At 47.9% G+C, this 17,171-nt stretch overlaps 1 protein-coding gene across 3 annotated transcripts in view; it reads left to right on the top strand.

Moving 5' to 3' along the window:
- Nucleotides 1–72: 72 nt before the first annotated feature.
- The window catches only part of LOC102219193 (PH and SEC7 domain-containing protein 1-like), a 45,104-nt gene continuing 28,005 nt past the window's right edge, over nucleotides 73–17,171 (top strand). Inside the window, exons 1-9 of one of the 3 annotated variants that reach the window (XM_023327652.1) lie at nucleotides 73–1,556; nucleotides 1,633–1,668; nucleotides 1,919–2,128; nucleotides 3,085–5,419; nucleotides 6,483–6,591; nucleotides 8,935–9,209; nucleotides 9,438–9,706; nucleotides 9,773–10,010; nucleotides 10,076–10,275. In XM_023327652.1, coding sequence (XP_023183420.1) covers nucleotides 3,098–5,419; nucleotides 6,483–6,591; nucleotides 8,935–9,209; nucleotides 9,438–9,706; nucleotides 9,773–10,010; nucleotides 10,076–10,275 — 3,413 coding nt within the window. In that variant the 5' untranslated portion in view covers nucleotides 73–1,556; nucleotides 1,633–1,668; nucleotides 1,919–2,128; nucleotides 3,085–3,097. Of the gene's footprint in view, nucleotides 1,557–1,632; nucleotides 1,669–1,844; nucleotides 2,129–3,084; nucleotides 5,420–6,482; nucleotides 6,592–8,934; nucleotides 9,210–9,437; nucleotides 9,707–9,772; nucleotides 10,011–10,075; nucleotides 10,276–17,171 lie in introns of those variants that run through there. The other 2 variants (XM_023327651.1, XM_023327653.1) reach the window with 2 other exon arrangements.

Below are 17,171 nucleotides of genomic sequence, written 5' to 3'. Positions count from 1 at the left end.
TGTGCTCTTCCAGGGGCCGCTGAGAGCCGCTGAGCCCCCAGCTTCTGTCCGCTGCTGGAGGTAAGACACCGCTGCGCGGAACTCGGTTAAAAAACGTCAAGATTTCAGTTTATTCTCGTGTTTACTAGATTAAACCTGCGGCAGAACTCCGGTTCAGTCTGGGTCGGTATAAAAGTTGTTCCGGAACAATTCGGCGCTGATTTAACTGCACTAAAGAACTTTTTCTGGAAGTAACGTTTCCACTTTTCCAAACCCTGGTGTTGTTGAAGAGACGGTCCACCCTGCTGAGCGCCTCCAGCAGCGACCAGGAGATCCTGGAAAGGTCCGCATTAAAGTTGAGCATTCAGAGATCAACTGCCAGCCGAATCATAAAACACACTTTTATTAAACAGAATAATGTCAAACAGCACACATAGTGCAGCTCGGTTCCGAATATTACTGTAAAACAATAAAAAGCTCAGTTTCTGAAAGGAGATGTTTGCTCCCGAATCCAGCTGAGAAGCGACAGAAACGAATGTTTAATGGTCCATAAAGAGGAGCTTCGTCTTTAAAATAGTATTTAAAACAATGAATGAACAAATAAGACAGATGGTATTTATAAAAAGACGCGGAACTGGACCGGCTCCATCCTCCTGGTTCTGGGATGCAGGAGGTCCAGTGACCTTTAGAGGACAGTTCGAGTCAGATCAATACACGCCGAGTCCGATCTCAGCCAATCAGAGACGAGCTGCTGATGACCACAGGAAGTGTTTAATGAAGACTGGTTCTGATCATAATGCTCAGCTGGTTTCAGGGTCCAGTCAGAGGAAGAGCTGAGGCTGCTCCTCCTCTTCCTCACCTCACCTGCTGCTGCTCTCACTCATTTCACCTGAATTATCATTAGTTCAGGTGATGCTACAGTTATTTGTTATTCCTCTTTAAATCTTTTACTGTGTTGTTTTTTAATTGTCCAATATTCAACTTAATTTTTGGGGGGAAATTTCTGTTAAAGTTTTAGTTTCAGCTTTTATTCTATTTATTTGATCAATTCTTTGTTTACCCCAAAGGTAAATTATCTCGTGTCAACTTTAAGAGTCGGTGTGGATGGTGATGCTGTGGGCAGGAAGGATCTCCTGTAGCAGTCAGTGCTGCAGCGAATCAGAAAAAGGCTCTGACAGCAGAAACCATATTCCTGCTGATCCACCTCCTTTGCTTTTGCTGCTCCTCTTTAAATCTGTGTGGATAGAAAAATGTTAGAGATGGTTTTTAACGTCCTTCGTCTCTCTGCATCCGTGAAGCTCCTCAGGATCTGGGGTCAAAGTTCAGGTGTAATTTCAGTTTTTGATAAGCAGATGTAAAAATATAACGGCATACTTTGTTGCTATGGTTACGTGTCATAACAACTGGGTGAAAGTAAGCATACAGGACCAGAGGGAATAACGGTCCAAACGGCAATGACTCAACTACGGTCCAGAAGAACCAATCAGAACCAAATGAGCCCCTGCTGCGCCTGAAAGGAGGGAGTCACCATAGTAACCAGAGTACACTGGCAGCTCCAGGTGACCCTGGTGACCCCGGTGAGAAAGTTAATCTGGGATCAGATGTTCTACAGAAACCAGCAGCCTCCAACCTGACATCTGCTTTCACTTCCAGCTTTCTTCAGTGACCTCTGACCTCAGCTCATCTCAGGTAAGCTTGCTTTCTGCTGGTGTGGTTGGTAGTGTCTCGTTCTGACCAATCAGGGACTCGGTTTGGTTTGATTGGTGCCAGCTTGCATCTGATTGGTTCTGCCGGCCTCAGCCAATCAGAATGCAGCACAGTGACATCACGGTTCATTGATCAGAGTGTTTGTGTTTCCTGATCAGGTCTGTAGCCCCGCCCCCTCCACCCAGTCATTGGCTGAAGCAGCCAACCCAGTTGCTCATTGGCTGGTTCGAAGGTGGGCGGAGCTAGCAGCTTCTGGAGGAAGAGGAGGAGTCTGTAAATCCACGATGAGCCGGCTCTGCTGCAGACAACAAGTGTTCAGCGAGGAAGAGGAGTGCGAAGAGGACGAGAAAGACTAGGTTACTGAGGAGAGGAAGGAGGAAACGGAGGTTACCACGGCAACACAGGAGACGTCACTGCAGCAGTGAGGACAGAGGACACTCAGGTAAGGTTACAGCTGCCTGTGTGTCTCCATGCGAAGGGGTGTGTGTATGTGTGTGTGTGTGTAGGGGTGTGTGTGTGTCAGCCCCTGAATGATGCATGCTGGGAGGAGGAGGGGGTGGTGAGGGAATCCTATTAGCAGAGTCCAAGAAAAGTAGGGCTAACTGCTTATCAGACCAAGAGTACACAGACACACACACACACACACACACACACACACACACACACACACCCACACACACACACACAGTGAAAATCTTCTGCTCCTCCTGGGATCCAAACCTTCCTGGTGTCTCTTAAGGTGGTCTGAACTCTGCAGTCCACCTTAAGGGTTCCATTTGTTGTTTGGACCTTGGTTCTGGTTTGACCCGGTTTGAGTCCAGTTCATGTACCTGACCATTCTAAGGAGAGTTGAACTCCTCACCTTCCTGTTTCTTGAAGGTTTGGACCTCCGGCCCGTCTCAATGGTCAGGGACCTGTATGGCTGTAAGCCAGGGTCAGAGGTCAGCGTCTGATAAGAACGCGTCGACTCTGACGTCACACAGGAAATAAAGTTAACAATAAGCTTTCCTTCCTGTCAGTCAAATCAAAGTATCTGGACAGGAAGTGAGGGATCTGGACAGGAAGTGAGAGATCTGCACAGGAAATGAGGGATCTGGACAGGAAGTGAAGGATGTGGACAGAAAGTGAAGGATGTGGACAGGAAGTGAAGGATGTGGACAGGAAGTGAGGGATCTGGACAGGAAGTGAGAGTGAATAAGTGAAGGATCTGAGAAGCAGCTGCGATGTCCAACCTGTGGTCCATGTGGATTTGAACCACTAGTTAAGACATTAGAAGTCTAGGTCTGGGTCTAAAGAACATATTTTAGTTCAGTCTCAAACACGGAGAACTTTGAGCTCAATGACTTGATGAGTTGAGATGTTGACGGATTTTCCTTCGGTTTGTTTTTCTCGCTGCAGGTTGTAGGAGCTGATGGACAATGGACCTGCTGCTCTCTCCACCAAACACCATAGGCTTCAGGGTTCTTCTGGGTTCATGGAAGTTCAGCAGCCTGCTGCGTATTTAGCTAGCAGGAAGGAGCAGGTTGCTAAAGTGGGCACCATGTCTCAGCCAGGTAAAGTTCTCCACCTCTACGTGGAAGTCCGGTCCGTTTCGGAAGAGGACGAGAAGTTCCTGGACCGAGGCGATGGTGGAACCAACCAGTTGATGCTGCAATGTCCAGATCTCGTCCCTACCTCCCAAAGGAGCTCCAGCCAGTCCAGTCCCAACCGGAGTCCAGATCTTTCCCCGGAGATACCGCGCCGTTCGGCGAGGGCGAACCACTGCTCCCCTAAGTCTTCTTCTAGGCATTCAGTCAGCTTCCAGCTCCAGAATCCTCACTCCTCTGCAGCCCAGTTCCACCATCAGGAAACTTTGGATGAAAGTTTTGATCCCTCCTTTCAATCTTCTACATCCTCACACTGGCTGACTGTGCCCTCCACCTACACCACCCGTCCCAGGTCTTGTGAGGTCCCAGAGACGGTGGATGAAGATGGACGGATGTCTTTGGTGTCCTTTGGGTACATAGAGAAAAGCAGCGTCAGCAGCATGGCTGGACACCAACAGGATCCTAACAGAAGATCAGAGGGGCAGCAGCTTGCTGCTCATCTGAAGAAGAGGATGAGTGACCCAATGTGGTATGGCGATGAAACCTTACATGGCAACAGCCACCAACAGCAGCCGAGGAGGGACTCCTCATGGGGGCAACCCTGCTTATCGAAGGCAACCATGGATGCAGTGGCCAGAGACGCTACCCACCGGGCCTTGGAGGAGTTTGGGTCTCCAGAACTAAGACGTAGGTTTGCAGGCCATGCTTCAGGGAGCCACAATCCATCTTTACCTCGACCCTCTCAGGCTCCTCGCTGCCGGTCTTTGGGTGGATCACCTGTCCTGCCCCGCAGTACTCTGACCCTACCATCCAGAACTGAGCTCCTGGACATGGATCGAAGGTTCTGTCATGGTTCAGTGAATGGATTACCTAGAAGTCCTGCGTCTGACCGCTTATGTGCTCAAACGGGAGAATCTTTCTACTCAATGGCCCGACCCCAAGGTCCTACTCAAAGTCCACAGAAGTCCTGGCTTCATGAAGACGGTCACAGGTTGCCCAATAAATTTCACCCCCCGTTACCTGCGGGAAGACCCACAGACATTCAGCATGAGATTCCTTTTAGGACTGAGCACCAAGCCGGGAGCACCTACCACGATATTGGTACCAGGACCAGGTCCAGTCATCCTGCAGCAGAACCTGTGAGCTTCAGCTCCAGTGATCCCCGCAGTAGGAGTCCGTACCATCCGTCCCGCTGTAGCAGCAGAACCAGCGATGCAAACAGTCCCATCAGTGACAGGAGGAGCATCTCTCCATACTCCATCTCTGATCTGGATTGTAAGGTTCTTGGAGAGTCCAACAGAATTTCTGCTGGTTCTGCAGACAGACGGTACAAATGGACCCCCTCTCCGACTCCCTCTGACACTGATTCTGTAAGATCTGAGAGTCCCAAACATTCAGGGATGTTCCCAAAAGAATCTCCTCTCTGGCAATCTCCCCTTGAGGCTATGCAGATGGAAAACTGGAACCAGAATCGGAAACCAGAAACACTGGTACCTCAAACGAAACCAGGATGCATTTCTCCTGGGATGTCCAAAAGAGCTCCACCAGTGTCTCCTGCCTTGCTAAGTAAGTTGGATCAAGTACCCGCTTCTGGGTTGCCCATACTGGACCCCCGACTGATGCGGACATCGTCACCATCTAAAGATGGGTCCAACTTGCACCGGTACCAGTCGACTCAACACACCAGAGACCATAGACCTCTGGTTCTGGAGCAGAGGCAGCATGATGATCTGCTGGACGGGTCACCAGCATCCAGCCCCGAGGTCCCCAGAAGAAACGCATCCAGCCAGAGGGCAGAGTGTCCGCCAGGGAGATGGACCTCCAAAGGACAAACTGTCCATCAGTCGTCTTCTGGAGTTCACACTCAGAGCAGCGATCAGCGCTGTAGACCGGATGCTCGAGGAGTCCATAAACAGCTGGCCCAGGAGTGCCAGCTGCTGGTTCTAGGAATGTCCAAGAACCAGAAAGAGACTCAGGATCACGGTGCACCCCTGGGGACATTGTCCTCCAGCTCCAGTGGGGTCACAGGAAGTCTGGGACACAGCGTGTCCCCTGAGCCCTCCAGCCAGTCCAGCCACGGTACTACGGACGGCGGTTCTGGGATGCAGGTTGGCTGGACGGGGCGGGAGAGGCAGGACTGGTCCACGGTGTGTTTGGGCAGAATGTCATAGAATAATGTCACATGATCTCAGATCTCAATAAACCTAAAACATATTTAGATGTTTTCCTCAGCCAGCAGCGCTGGACCTCCTGGTGGTTCCTCACTGCCCTGGTTGGGATGGACAACAACTGATCTGCTGTCCGTCCTCACTATCAGGACAGACATCATTCACTAATATGGAAGTTTGTTCCAGATCAGTGGTGCATAGAAGCTGAATGCTGCTTCTCCATGTTTGGTTCTGGTTGTGGGGATGCAGAGCAGAACTAGAGCCTGATTGATTGGTTCTGATTGCAGGAATCAAAGCCACTAAAGAGAAACTAAAGCCTGGATGAGTTTCTCTGATCGGAGACTTTAGTCTCTGGTCCTGGAAATGTTCTGCAGCTGCTAGAAGGCCCACTGTGGAACCGGCTTTATGTGGTTCTGAAGGTTCAGGTCAGAGGTCAGCCTGATCTCTGGTTTCCAACTGGAAGAACTTAAGCTGACTCTAGATCTATAACTCTACATCGTTCCTCTTTAGGTTCAATAAAAATAACTTCAGTTTCTGTTCAGACAGTTTTGGCTTATCCTCACATTGATCTGTCTCAGCATCTGTTCAGCGATTGGATGGGGTCAAAGGTCACCTGGTGGCGTCATAATGTAGAGCTGTGTATCATCTGTGTCGTCACGGTAACTAATCTTATTTCCTGTTGTATCCTGAGGCAGTGGGACCTTATAGATATTGAATCGGTGGGTCTTAGGATGGATCCTTGGGGGACACCACTGATGTGGTGACCTCTGACCTCTGATGAGAAGTTTCCTGTTCTGTTGACCTTTAGCATCAAAGATCTGGGATGTTCCTGTATGTTCTATTTGGTTCTTTTGGGTCTTTCAGAACCTTCTCCTTCAACAGGAAGCTGTGATGATGGGAACTTCCTGATTATTCATAAAACTGACCTTGGTTCCTAATGTTAAAGACGGACTGATCCGGGTCCAGTTTAGTGGTTCTGCTGCAGTTAAACCAGGCGTTATTGAACCGGACTGATTTCATGTCTCTGGTTCCTCTCCTGCAGTCGGACCGGACCGCTCCGTCCAGCCCTTCGTCTCGGTCCCAGAAGATCGCCAGGGCGAAGTGGGACTTCCTGTTTGGAGGCCCGACGGATCCGGGCCGCCGAAGCAGAGGTAAGAGAATCTGGTGCCTTATCAGACAGAACCTTCAGAACCAGAACCAGCAGTGGTGGAGAAAGTACTCATACAATGTACTTAAGTAAAAGTACAAATACACAGATGAAAATTTACTCAAGTAAAAGTCAAAGTACCACATTATTATTTTACTTAAGTAAAAGTAAGAAAGTACAAGCTTTTAAAATTACTTAAGTATTAAAAGTAAAAGTACTTGCCGACCATAATACCTAACGGCTTATATAATGTCATTAAGTGTACCTATCGTATTTAGTTTTAATAAATCAGTAATGTACCATTTTAATGAGCAATGCTGCAGATAAAGCATGTTTTCATTGAGTTTACCCCCTGTGACAGTTTAGATTTAGATATTTTATTCTATGCATCAGAATTCCAGGGATGACCTGCAGGGTTACATGTAATTAGGCAAAATGAGAGAAATTATTATACCTTTGAAATGTTTTATTTAATTCAAAATAAACACGTTCAAAAGAAAATTGTTTCCCTGAAAAAAGGGACTTTAAACTGACCTAACAAACATCAAGCGATTTGGAAACATCTAGTCTTTCGTCCTAACAAAACATGAACTTAACTTTTTTGCCAGCTATTTTGAGAGAACTGTTAACAGAAAGGGGCTGACAATAAACACCTTCCAGGCAGGGGGGGTACGGCTGACTCTGTGGGCGGGAATGTCCGCCAATGTCGCGTCTCATTGGAACCCATATTCTAATTTATTGAATATGACTGTAACTGTTACATGGAGATTATTTTAATGGCGCTAACATTTATTCAATAACCAGGACGTGAAGGAGTTTAGCGTCAACTTATATGTAACATTCATGGCGGGAGACGTGATCACGACCGCAGTAATCACTGTTACTTGCAAGTTCATGCTAGCTTATAACAATATACAGTAATCGTATTTATTTACTGCAGTCGAGTTCAACAAAAAGCTTGCTAAGATTACATAAAACTTCACTAACGCAAATTAATTTAACATCGTTTAGCAACTTAACTTACCTCAATATGTTTTTTTAAATTTGATGGTGAATTTTTGAAAGATAGAATTTCATGCTTTCGGGGAAGGCAAAGGCGGCATTGGAATCTCCAGGAAGCGTTTTTTGACCCAGTTATTTCAAAGAAATGTTTTAAATAAGGCCATGGGTGGGGCAGGTCTTCTGGAGGATGACTATCCTTGGACTCCATTCTGGGAGTTAATGATTCTGCAGGTCCTGCGTACTGTGCTGCTCTTCTTGAGGGAGGGGCCTAATGGTTTTTTCCCGCTTTGGATTGGTTCAGCGGACTGATTCTGCTCTCGCCATTGGATACTTTCAAACTAACGAACAAATCAAAAAACTGAAATGTGTCTTGGATGTAACGAGTAACGAAACGCTATATAGAAATGTAGTGAAGTAGAAAGTACAGATACTTACTGTTAAATGTAGTGGGGTAAAAGTAGAAAGTATCCATTATTAAATCTACTTAAGTAAAGTACAGATACACGAAAATTGTACTTAAGTACAGTAACGAAGTACTTGTACTTCGTTACTTCCCACCACTGAGAACCAGAACCCGGTAACTGTCCGAGTGAGGAGCTGGGGAACAAGCAGCTTCCAGTAAGCCAATTAGCAGCTTAGCCTTCCATCTCCAGCTCACTTCCTGGCCTTTATTTAGGCCGTCTGCCTCCATCAGGCGACTCCAGCCTCAACGGTTCTGGCAAGCCGGACCCACGGAACCAGCCACCTTTGACCTTTTAACCGCTGGCCGGTTTGGTTCTGAGCAGAATGTTTCACCAGTGAATGAGTTAAAGCTGATCCTCCTGTTTGGTTCCACTCCAGCTGCCTGAAGGTCTAGGTTGGACCCGACCAGAACTGCACGGGTTGCATTGGACCTTAAAACATCTGTGAGATAAATGGAACCAGGAGTCTGTTCAAGAACTGATTCAGAACAGAGGATCTGTTCAGATCAGTGAATCAGTTCAGTGACTGAACTGTAGACCTGATGGTGTCCGTCTGGATGAGCAGGCTGGTCAATCAGAGCCCTCTGTCCCCGATGGGACCCATTCTATCCCTGAAGGGACCCATTCTGTCCCCGATGGGACCCATTCTATCCCTGAAGGGACCCATTCTGTCCCTGATGGGTCCCATTCTGTCCCTGATGGGACCCATTCAATCCCTGATGGGACCCATTCTGTCCCCGATGGGTCCCATGTTGGATCCCATTATGGGACCCATGCAGCTAGAAACTCGATGGACTCTGTGTGAGGGATGAATTGTTTTGTTCTTTGGCCTGAAACGCCGTTTCCTCCTGGATTAATAAAGTTTATTCAATCTCTTCCTGCAGACGTTTCGTTCGTCACGCCACCGACCAGCGGCTCGCCCAGCCCCACCCCACCCTCCTCCCTCCACCTGCAGCCGACCAATCACAGGAGGGGGCGGGACCAGCAGAACCAGAAGCTCTCTCATCACGAGGTCCAGCAGGTCGAGGTGGAGCTGGTGACCCCTGACCCCCGAGGCCCCGCCCCAAAGACCGGCATCATCCGGCGGTCCATCAAGTACTCTGAGACGGACCTGGACGCCGTGCCGCTGCGCTGCTACCGGGAGACGGACCTGGACGAGGTGAACCTGTTCACTTTACTGAATCAGTTCACTGAATCAGTTCAGATAAATGAATCAGTTCAGACGGACCTGGACGAGGTGAACTGGTTCTGGCTGATATGAAGTTAAAGTTGTATCGCAGCGCTTTATGGTTCTACGATAAGAACCATTTATTCCTGCAGGTTGTGATTTATTGATCAGAATTCATCACCTCGATAATCGATGCGATAATCGCCCCGCCCCCTGCAGGTGATGCGAGCGGAGGCCGAGGCCGCCGAAGAGGCCGATCCGGGTTTCAGCCGCAGCGTTCTGGGAAAGTCCTGCTTCAGCCCGGAGGACGGGTCGTCCAGGTTCGACCCGGCGGGCCTCAGGGAGCAGAACGGCCAGGTGGAGGAGGACGAGGAAGATGAGGAGGAGGAGGGCGTGGCCAGCTGGGCCAGCGTCCGCATGCAGGGCGACCGCCAGCGGCAGCGCGCCGCCAGAGAGGAAGACGAGGTCCTCAGTCTGCTGGTGAAGGGGTGAGGGCGTCCGCCTCTGGTTTCCAGGGTAACCACCGTTCAGATCTGACCCGTCTCCTTCTCCAGAACCACGGCGCCGCCGTCCGAGGCCCATGGCGGCCTGAAGTCGCCGGTGGTGGGGGTCGTTGCCCGGCGACCGTCAGAGAGCCAGCTGGACTCGTTCAGCCGCCACTTCGAGAACATCATGGAGTCGCACCGCGCCAAGGGGACGTCCTACAGCAGCCTGGACAGCGTGGACCTGCTCACCTCCGGTTCCACCTCCGTCTTCACCTTCGACCTGCCCACGCTCACCCCCGAGATACAGGTAGGCCGGTTCCGGAGGGCCCGCCGCGTGGCACCAGGCCGCCGCTGACCCGTTTCTCTGTCCAGAGTCAGATCTGTGAGAGCGCCAAGCAGATCCTGGAGCTGAGCTTCGCTCCGCTGACCCGGCCCGAGTCGTCCTCTGATACGGCCCTCGGCGCCGGGCCGGGGCCCCCAGTCCGGTCCCGGTCTGAGAAAGACACATGGCGGCGTTCCATCGTCAGAGACAGCTTCAGGAAGGCGACGTCGGTGCCGGCGCTGCACAGCAGGTGAGTCCGAAGGTTCTGATCCGGACGACTGCTTGTGACGAGTTCTGCTGGCTGGTTCTGTTCTGAGTTCTGCAGGTCGGGTTTCATCAGAGACTGTAGAGCCTGCTGCAGTACCACCGAGTGGCCACAGGGGGGCAGCACCTCCACGCGGTTCTGGTTGTGTTGACTGGTTTTGATCAGCAGCAGAACCATCAGAACCCATTCAGATTAGACCAAAGGTCAAACAGAACCAGCTGAAGCAGAAATTCCAATCAGTTTCTTAAAATCAGAACAAACCTGGAAACCAGAACGGATCCGACCAGAACTCAGAACCCTGCAGAACTGTTTGGGTCCATCAGCGAAGGCCCTGATTAAGTGATTATAGGAATAATATTGATAGTAGCTTGTTAGCCCTCATGCTAATGTTAGCTAACCTGGTCCAGACCAAAACTGTGTTGAGGTCATTTAATGTTTGGTTTCTGCCTGATGGAGCGCCGGCGTCTCGGCGGGGATAGAACCGTCCAAACGGAGCGGTCCCGGGTTCGATTCCCGACCGCCGGGAATTTACTGTTCAGAGAAGGAAACTAGAGCCGAAGATGTCAAAAAACAAAAGCAAAAATAAAAATCCTGATGCACATGGTGACCGGCCGGGCCAGCCGGACCAGTCAGAACCACAGGACCAGCCGGACCTCGGCCCGGTTCTACGGTGAATCTCTGCGGATCTCTGTTCGTCTCCTGAATCATCACCAGCTGGAGTATCTGCAGCAGACGGAGCGCCGGTCCGACCCGCAGTTCTGAGCCGACCCGTTCCCGCCGTCCTGCTGTCAGCCGCACCTGGAGGTCCGTTTCAGCCCGTCGCCATGGCAACACTGAGTCACCACAGGCAGGAAATCAAAGAGAAGAAGATCTGTCACGACTCAGCGGCTGGTTCTGACACCTGCAGGGTCACATGACCACCAGAACCATCCGATGGGTCCGATCAGTTCGATCCATCCATCAATCCAAAGGAAGCCTCCAGCCTCTAACATCCAGAACCTCTGAGTTGGGTCTGCTCCTTTGTTTCCCTCCAGAACCGTTCCTTCAGTCCAGCAGCTCTTCATACCAGGACGCTCCAGCTTGGTCTCAGCTGACCTCTTGACCTTTACCTGGTTCAGTCTGCCTCAGTTTTTAGTGAAGTTTTCTTCTTCTTGGACCGAAAATATCTTCTAACTTCCTGTTTCCTGTTCTGAGCGTTTACTTCCTGAACTCTCATTGGAGGGAAGGATCGGCCTTCCTCCAGATCTCATCCTGCTGGGTGTAGGCTGCCAGAACCGATCCAAACAGAACCGGGCTTCACAGAACCGACCAGAACAGAACCAAGCTTAACAGAACAGACCCAAACAGAGCTGGGCTTTACTGTCTGCACCAGGAAACGGGTCAGAACCACAGAGCCGGAGGAATGCAAACCAGGAGAGCAGCCAAACAGCAACAGCAGCTGCTGCTCACACACACACACACACACACACACACACACACACACACACACACACACACACACACACACACACACACACACACACAGTGGACACTCCCAGCTCTGGTTTCATGGGAATGTGGGATGAATTTGATCCAGATTGGCTCTTTGAAGCTCAGAAGTTTTTAGACTGTAAGCTGCTGCACACACACACACACACACACACACACACACACACACACACACACACACACACACACACACACACACACACACATTTGCGTGGCTATCTTTGTGGGGACTTTCCATTGACTTCCATTCACAGCCTAAACCTTACTGTAACTATAACCAACCAAAACTCAATTCACACCTTAGTCCTAAATCTGACCCTTGACCCAAAAGCAGAGTTTCCCCTTGTGGGGCCCAGTCTTCGGTCCCACAAGGAGCAGCGGGTCCCCACAACGTAGTATATGGTTCCCACAAGGTATTAGAAACAAACGCACCCACACGTTCATGTGCATTTATCCGGGTTTGGAGGTTGGGAGGGAAATTCCTCATGAGTTCATCCAGACTGAATCTCAGAGATGGGACGGAGAGAAAGACCTCCCACTCCTCAGAAAAACAGAAACCTTCCTCTTCTTCCTCCTCCTCCTCCTCCCTGAAATTCGTGTTGATCTCTACCATCTGTGACCTCTGACCTCCTCTCATTGATGTCTCCACCTGAGTCAGGTTCTGCTGGGCTCAGGGCCCGGTTCTGTCCAGGATTTGTTCTGAAGCAGAAGTTCAGCAAGCCGCAGACAGAAACTTCCAGGAAGGGAAGAGGAGACAAAGAGAGGAAGAGGAGGAGGAAGAGCAGAGGAGGAGGAGGAGGAGCATTTGGGTCAGCCCAGGAGGAAGCTCATACCTCTGAGGGAAACCAGGAGGATCAGACTGGGAGAGGACTGGGAACGCTGGGAAGCCAAGGGAACGCCGCGGCGTTAAGAGCCGCAGAAGAAGAAAAGGAGATGATGTCGTACCAGGATGATGTCATAATACTGCAGAGGTGCCGTCTGATTGGCCGCTGAGCTGGGATTGTGGGCGGGGCCTGGTCGTCATGGCGACCTACCTGCTCTGCTGGGGGGGCGGGGCTCTGGAGGACCGGTACCTGCTGCCTTACCCAGCCGTGTACAGGTGAGCCTTCGGACCGGTTCTGATGGTTCTGGACCGGTTCTGATGGGATGAGGAAGCTCAAGATCTGCAGGTCGGCCCGGTTTGGACCCAGAACTCCTGAGATGGATCAGAACCAGGTTTGGGCTGGTTCTGATCCGTTCTTAGATGTGTGTTCACCGGCCAGTTTATTAGGTACAACGAGCTGAAACCGGATCAGATCCGGTTAGTTCTTTATGGCTCGGATACAATCTGGACCCTCAGAGGTTCTGAGGATTCCAGCCGGATCAGAACCGAGTCAGCCAGATTCAACAGAGAGTCCCTCTGCCGCAGCTGGTTCTGGTTCTGTCAGCGGTTCTGCTGTGGTTTCAGTTGGACTGACACGCCCTGGACAGAACTGCAGCTCTGACTCCTCTCTGTCTGTTTGGGTTTGGTTCTGGTCGGGTTCTGATCCAGATGGTAGAACCGTAGCTCTGACTCCTCTCGGTCTGTTTGGGTTTGGTTCAGTTTGGTCCCAGCTTTCTGTCCTGACCGGGTCGGGTTCTGATCAGGTTCTGGTTCGGTTCTGGTCCGGATGGCAGAACTCTGCTCTGGGTTGGTTTGTTGGTTTAGAAACCAAAGCAGTTCAACGCGACAGACGTCTCACTCTGCTTATATTTGCCTCTGATTAAACATAACCCAAAACTGAACTGAGCAGAACCAGAGGTAGTTTGGGCCAGTACCGCTCGTTCAGACAGTCTTATCGTCATGGCGATGGTCTTCATATGAACTCTGCAGATTTAAGGAAATGTTTCTAAATGTTTAACTGCATTAACCCTTTGAATGCTCTGGAGGTGTGGAGCCGGAATGGTTCTGGTTCTAGTAGCTGGGCTAGCGTTAGGATTGGAGCTGTGGGTTTATTGGTCAGGAAGGTTCTGATGGTTCAGATCCAACAGAGATCTGAACAGAACCAGTCCAAGAATCTGATGCAGAGTTTCTCCCAGAAAACTAGCTTAGCCTGGCGGTAGCGTGCTAGCTAGGTCGGCCCGTTAGCGGTCCGTTTGGTTTTTATTTTACAAAATATTACAAGTTGACGTAAAATTATGCTTAGGTAATAATGTGTTTGTCGTCTTAAAAAAAGAAAAAAACATATCGATCGAATATCAATATTTTGCTGTTAAACCCTAATTCAGTAATCAGCCAGTGGAAAACTGGAAATTAATGAGAAAATATTTGCTTTATTAAACTTTTGCTGGGTGAAAAACCCCATTATTGCTATTATGAAGTTTTCATGTGTTTATTTTAGTCACGTTTTGCTTCCCAGGATGTGATTGGTTGTTATTTTATCGGATTGAATGCAGGATTTGTGAGGTGAACTCTGATTGGATGAAACAGACCTGCCTGTGATTGGCTAGTGGTGCAGACTGAACTAATCGCTGCCAGAACCCGATCTGAGTGAGACGTAAATATTCAGCATTCATAGAGATAAATATACACAGATCAGGCTCACAGAGACCTGCAAATATACCCATAATGCACTGCAGCCGCCATGACGCTGCGTCTTGGATTGATATCTATTACTGGATTGGACATTATATGATTTATTGTGCGCCACACAGGCGCCACTGCTAAGTGTTAGTCGGGAATATCTGCAGTTGGGAAAATGACAATCAGGCAAATCAGTGGTGGAGAAAGTACTCAAAAAATTTACTGAAGTAAAAGTACAACATTAACATTTTTACTTGAGTTAAAGTAAAAAAAAAATACTTAAGTGCTAAAAGTAAAAGTACTTGCTGAATGCATTACCTAATCGCTAATACAATATCATTAAGTGTACCCATCGTATTTAATTTTAATACATCAGAAATGTCCCATTTTAATGAACAATGACAGATAAAGCATGTTGTTGTTATTGTGTTTACTCTGTAACATATTTAGACTTAGATATGTGATTCTATGGATCATAATTTCAGGGATGGAAACATTTTGTCTCCTGTTCTAACATAGAATAAACTTCACTTTTTTGCCACTAGTGGCCTTTATTTTGAAAGAAATCCATCAGAAAGGGGATGGAAAGAAGGTGGAGGAGGACATGCAACCAAGGCAGCAGTGTTGTAGTCAAGGCCACCGAACCTGAGACCAAAACGCCGCGCTACATGACTCTATAAAATTAAGTGCACTTATAAAAATTGCTTCTCAAATTGATCTGAAAATTCCACGTTCCCATAAAAACACCGAGATATTAAATACTTAGAGCTGAAATAAATTTAACCAGCATCATTATCAATTCAAACTCTTCTTCATTCTGCTTTGCTTCCATCTCTGTGCTCTGCAGAGGTTTCCTGCCCTCCCTAAAAAGATAACGCCCTGGGCGGCTGCCCACGCCAGAAACCACCACCGTCTGCACCATTAAACATAGAAACTAAGAAAATGTATTAACGGTAAACAATGCTCAACTATGAACACTGTCCACGGCGCAACAAGCAAGAAGTAACAAGCAGAAGGAAGTGACTGTTGTCACCGTCTGCCACCATGACAGGAGACGAACTCAACCAAAGAGCAACGAGCAGCTCTGCGTTCTTACGTTCTTGTTTTATTTACTCGCCAATTAAATAAATCCATATATATTTCAATTAAACAAAATAATAATAGCTACTGCAGTGTACAGTATCACAAGAACAAAGAGCGGCTCTCAGTCTTATTGGACTTAGTAAAGATCCATTCAGAAGAATCGGATCGTTCATGAATGTTATATCTCTATATTGTAGACTTTGGTCACAGTGTTGCCCCATATATGCGACACCTCAGTCAGTCAACACCTCACAATAATTCAGCGCGTGAGAGACAACTTTTATTCATATTCATATGAGTCTCTGTACAGCTAGCTTTGCTAACATCATGTTAGCTTATCTTTCTTTTAGCTTCCTTTCCAAGTGACAATAAAAGTTGGACGAAGCGCTGCTGATTTTACATGTCGCTAAATCTGATGGTTTGTGTAGCGGATTTCTGTTACTGACTGACAGAATCTTCTCCCGCTCAGAGGAACCACTGCGCATGTCTGCAGGAGGCGATGGGAGACAACAGAATCAGGAAGTCACGTTATGGGCTCTTTGCTCCTCAGCTTCCGCGTTCGGGGAAAAGCAGCTCAGACGTTTCCGATCTATTGAAAAAGGCTCTTTCCACTGGGTGTTTGCAGGGCTTGTCCAAGGTAACAGCTAATGATGTACATGTAACAATTATGGGCTAAGCAGCTAACTGCGGCTACATAAGCAGCATCAGTAGAGCGGCCTTTAAGGAGCCTGAGGTGTGAAAAAACAGGCGGCGGTGCTTTTAGTTTTGGTGAATATGTATTAAGTGGTTTGAATAAAAAACATACAATTACAACAAATAACACAATGAGACACATGAGAATTGACTCAGAATAAATTAATTTAAAAATCATAAAGTCCATAGTCCTTTCTTAGCGCACCATCTTTCGATCAGATGAGGATCTGATCCGACAGGTGGAAAAAAACCTGACCTAAAAGGTCAGAAAACTCATTAAGTGTTTATCAAAAACAATTATGTACAAATATAATACAAAGGGAATAATTATTAAATTTAAACATCTAGTTTATGCATACTAAATGCAATAATTAGATTCCTAATAATTAAACATTTCAATCAGGTTAAATTAACCATAATTTAAATAAAACAAAACTATCATATTTCAACTAATCAATTTAAAGTTAAAGTGCTAAAGTTAAAAGTGCACTTCCAAAAATATCAATCAAGAAAAATAAAATAAATTGATTGTAAAATATTCAAGCAGAGTGAGGGAAGGAAAATAAATAAATATACTGCGCAATATCAACTTAAGTGTAGCTAGATTCTGTTCTGATCAATTTTACCTTAAACTTCAGTGCCTCAGCATCAATGTAAACGTGTCAGAACACAAAATTCAGCAACAAGTTACCTTTTAGAAGAGACTGGGCCGTACTGAGCCACAATCAGCACCAACAGAATCCCGGTGACGGTCCAGGTAAACAATGCCAGTGATTCTAATAAAACAATGCTCCAATGAGAAATCGAGCAGAAGTACCACATGAAACAGTAACACCGTTAACAAATAACAAACTCACCCAGCAATCAAATCAATAGGTTCAAAGATTTTGGGAGGAATTCCTGAGGAAGACGCCAACAGCAAGAATCACAGTGGAACATGTGAGGATCTTTTACTTTAAATAAGTTAGCAGAGTTTGGGCAACACAGGAAGTGGGCCCGCAAAAATAAAAGTCCTTTACTAAAGTGTGTCCAAACTTTTGGTCTGAACTGACCATCGATCTGAAGCTCTAACAAA

Source organism: Xiphophorus maculatus, chromosome 22 (assembly GCF_002775205.1).
Source record: "Xiphophorus maculatus strain JP 163 A chromosome 22, X_maculatus-5.0-male, whole genome shotgun sequence".
Lineage (NCBI taxonomy): Eukaryota > Metazoa > Chordata > Actinopteri > Cyprinodontiformes > Poeciliidae > Xiphophorus > Xiphophorus maculatus.
Note: the sequence above shows the minus strand (reverse complement) of the source record. Positions and strands in the feature narration are given on the sequence as shown.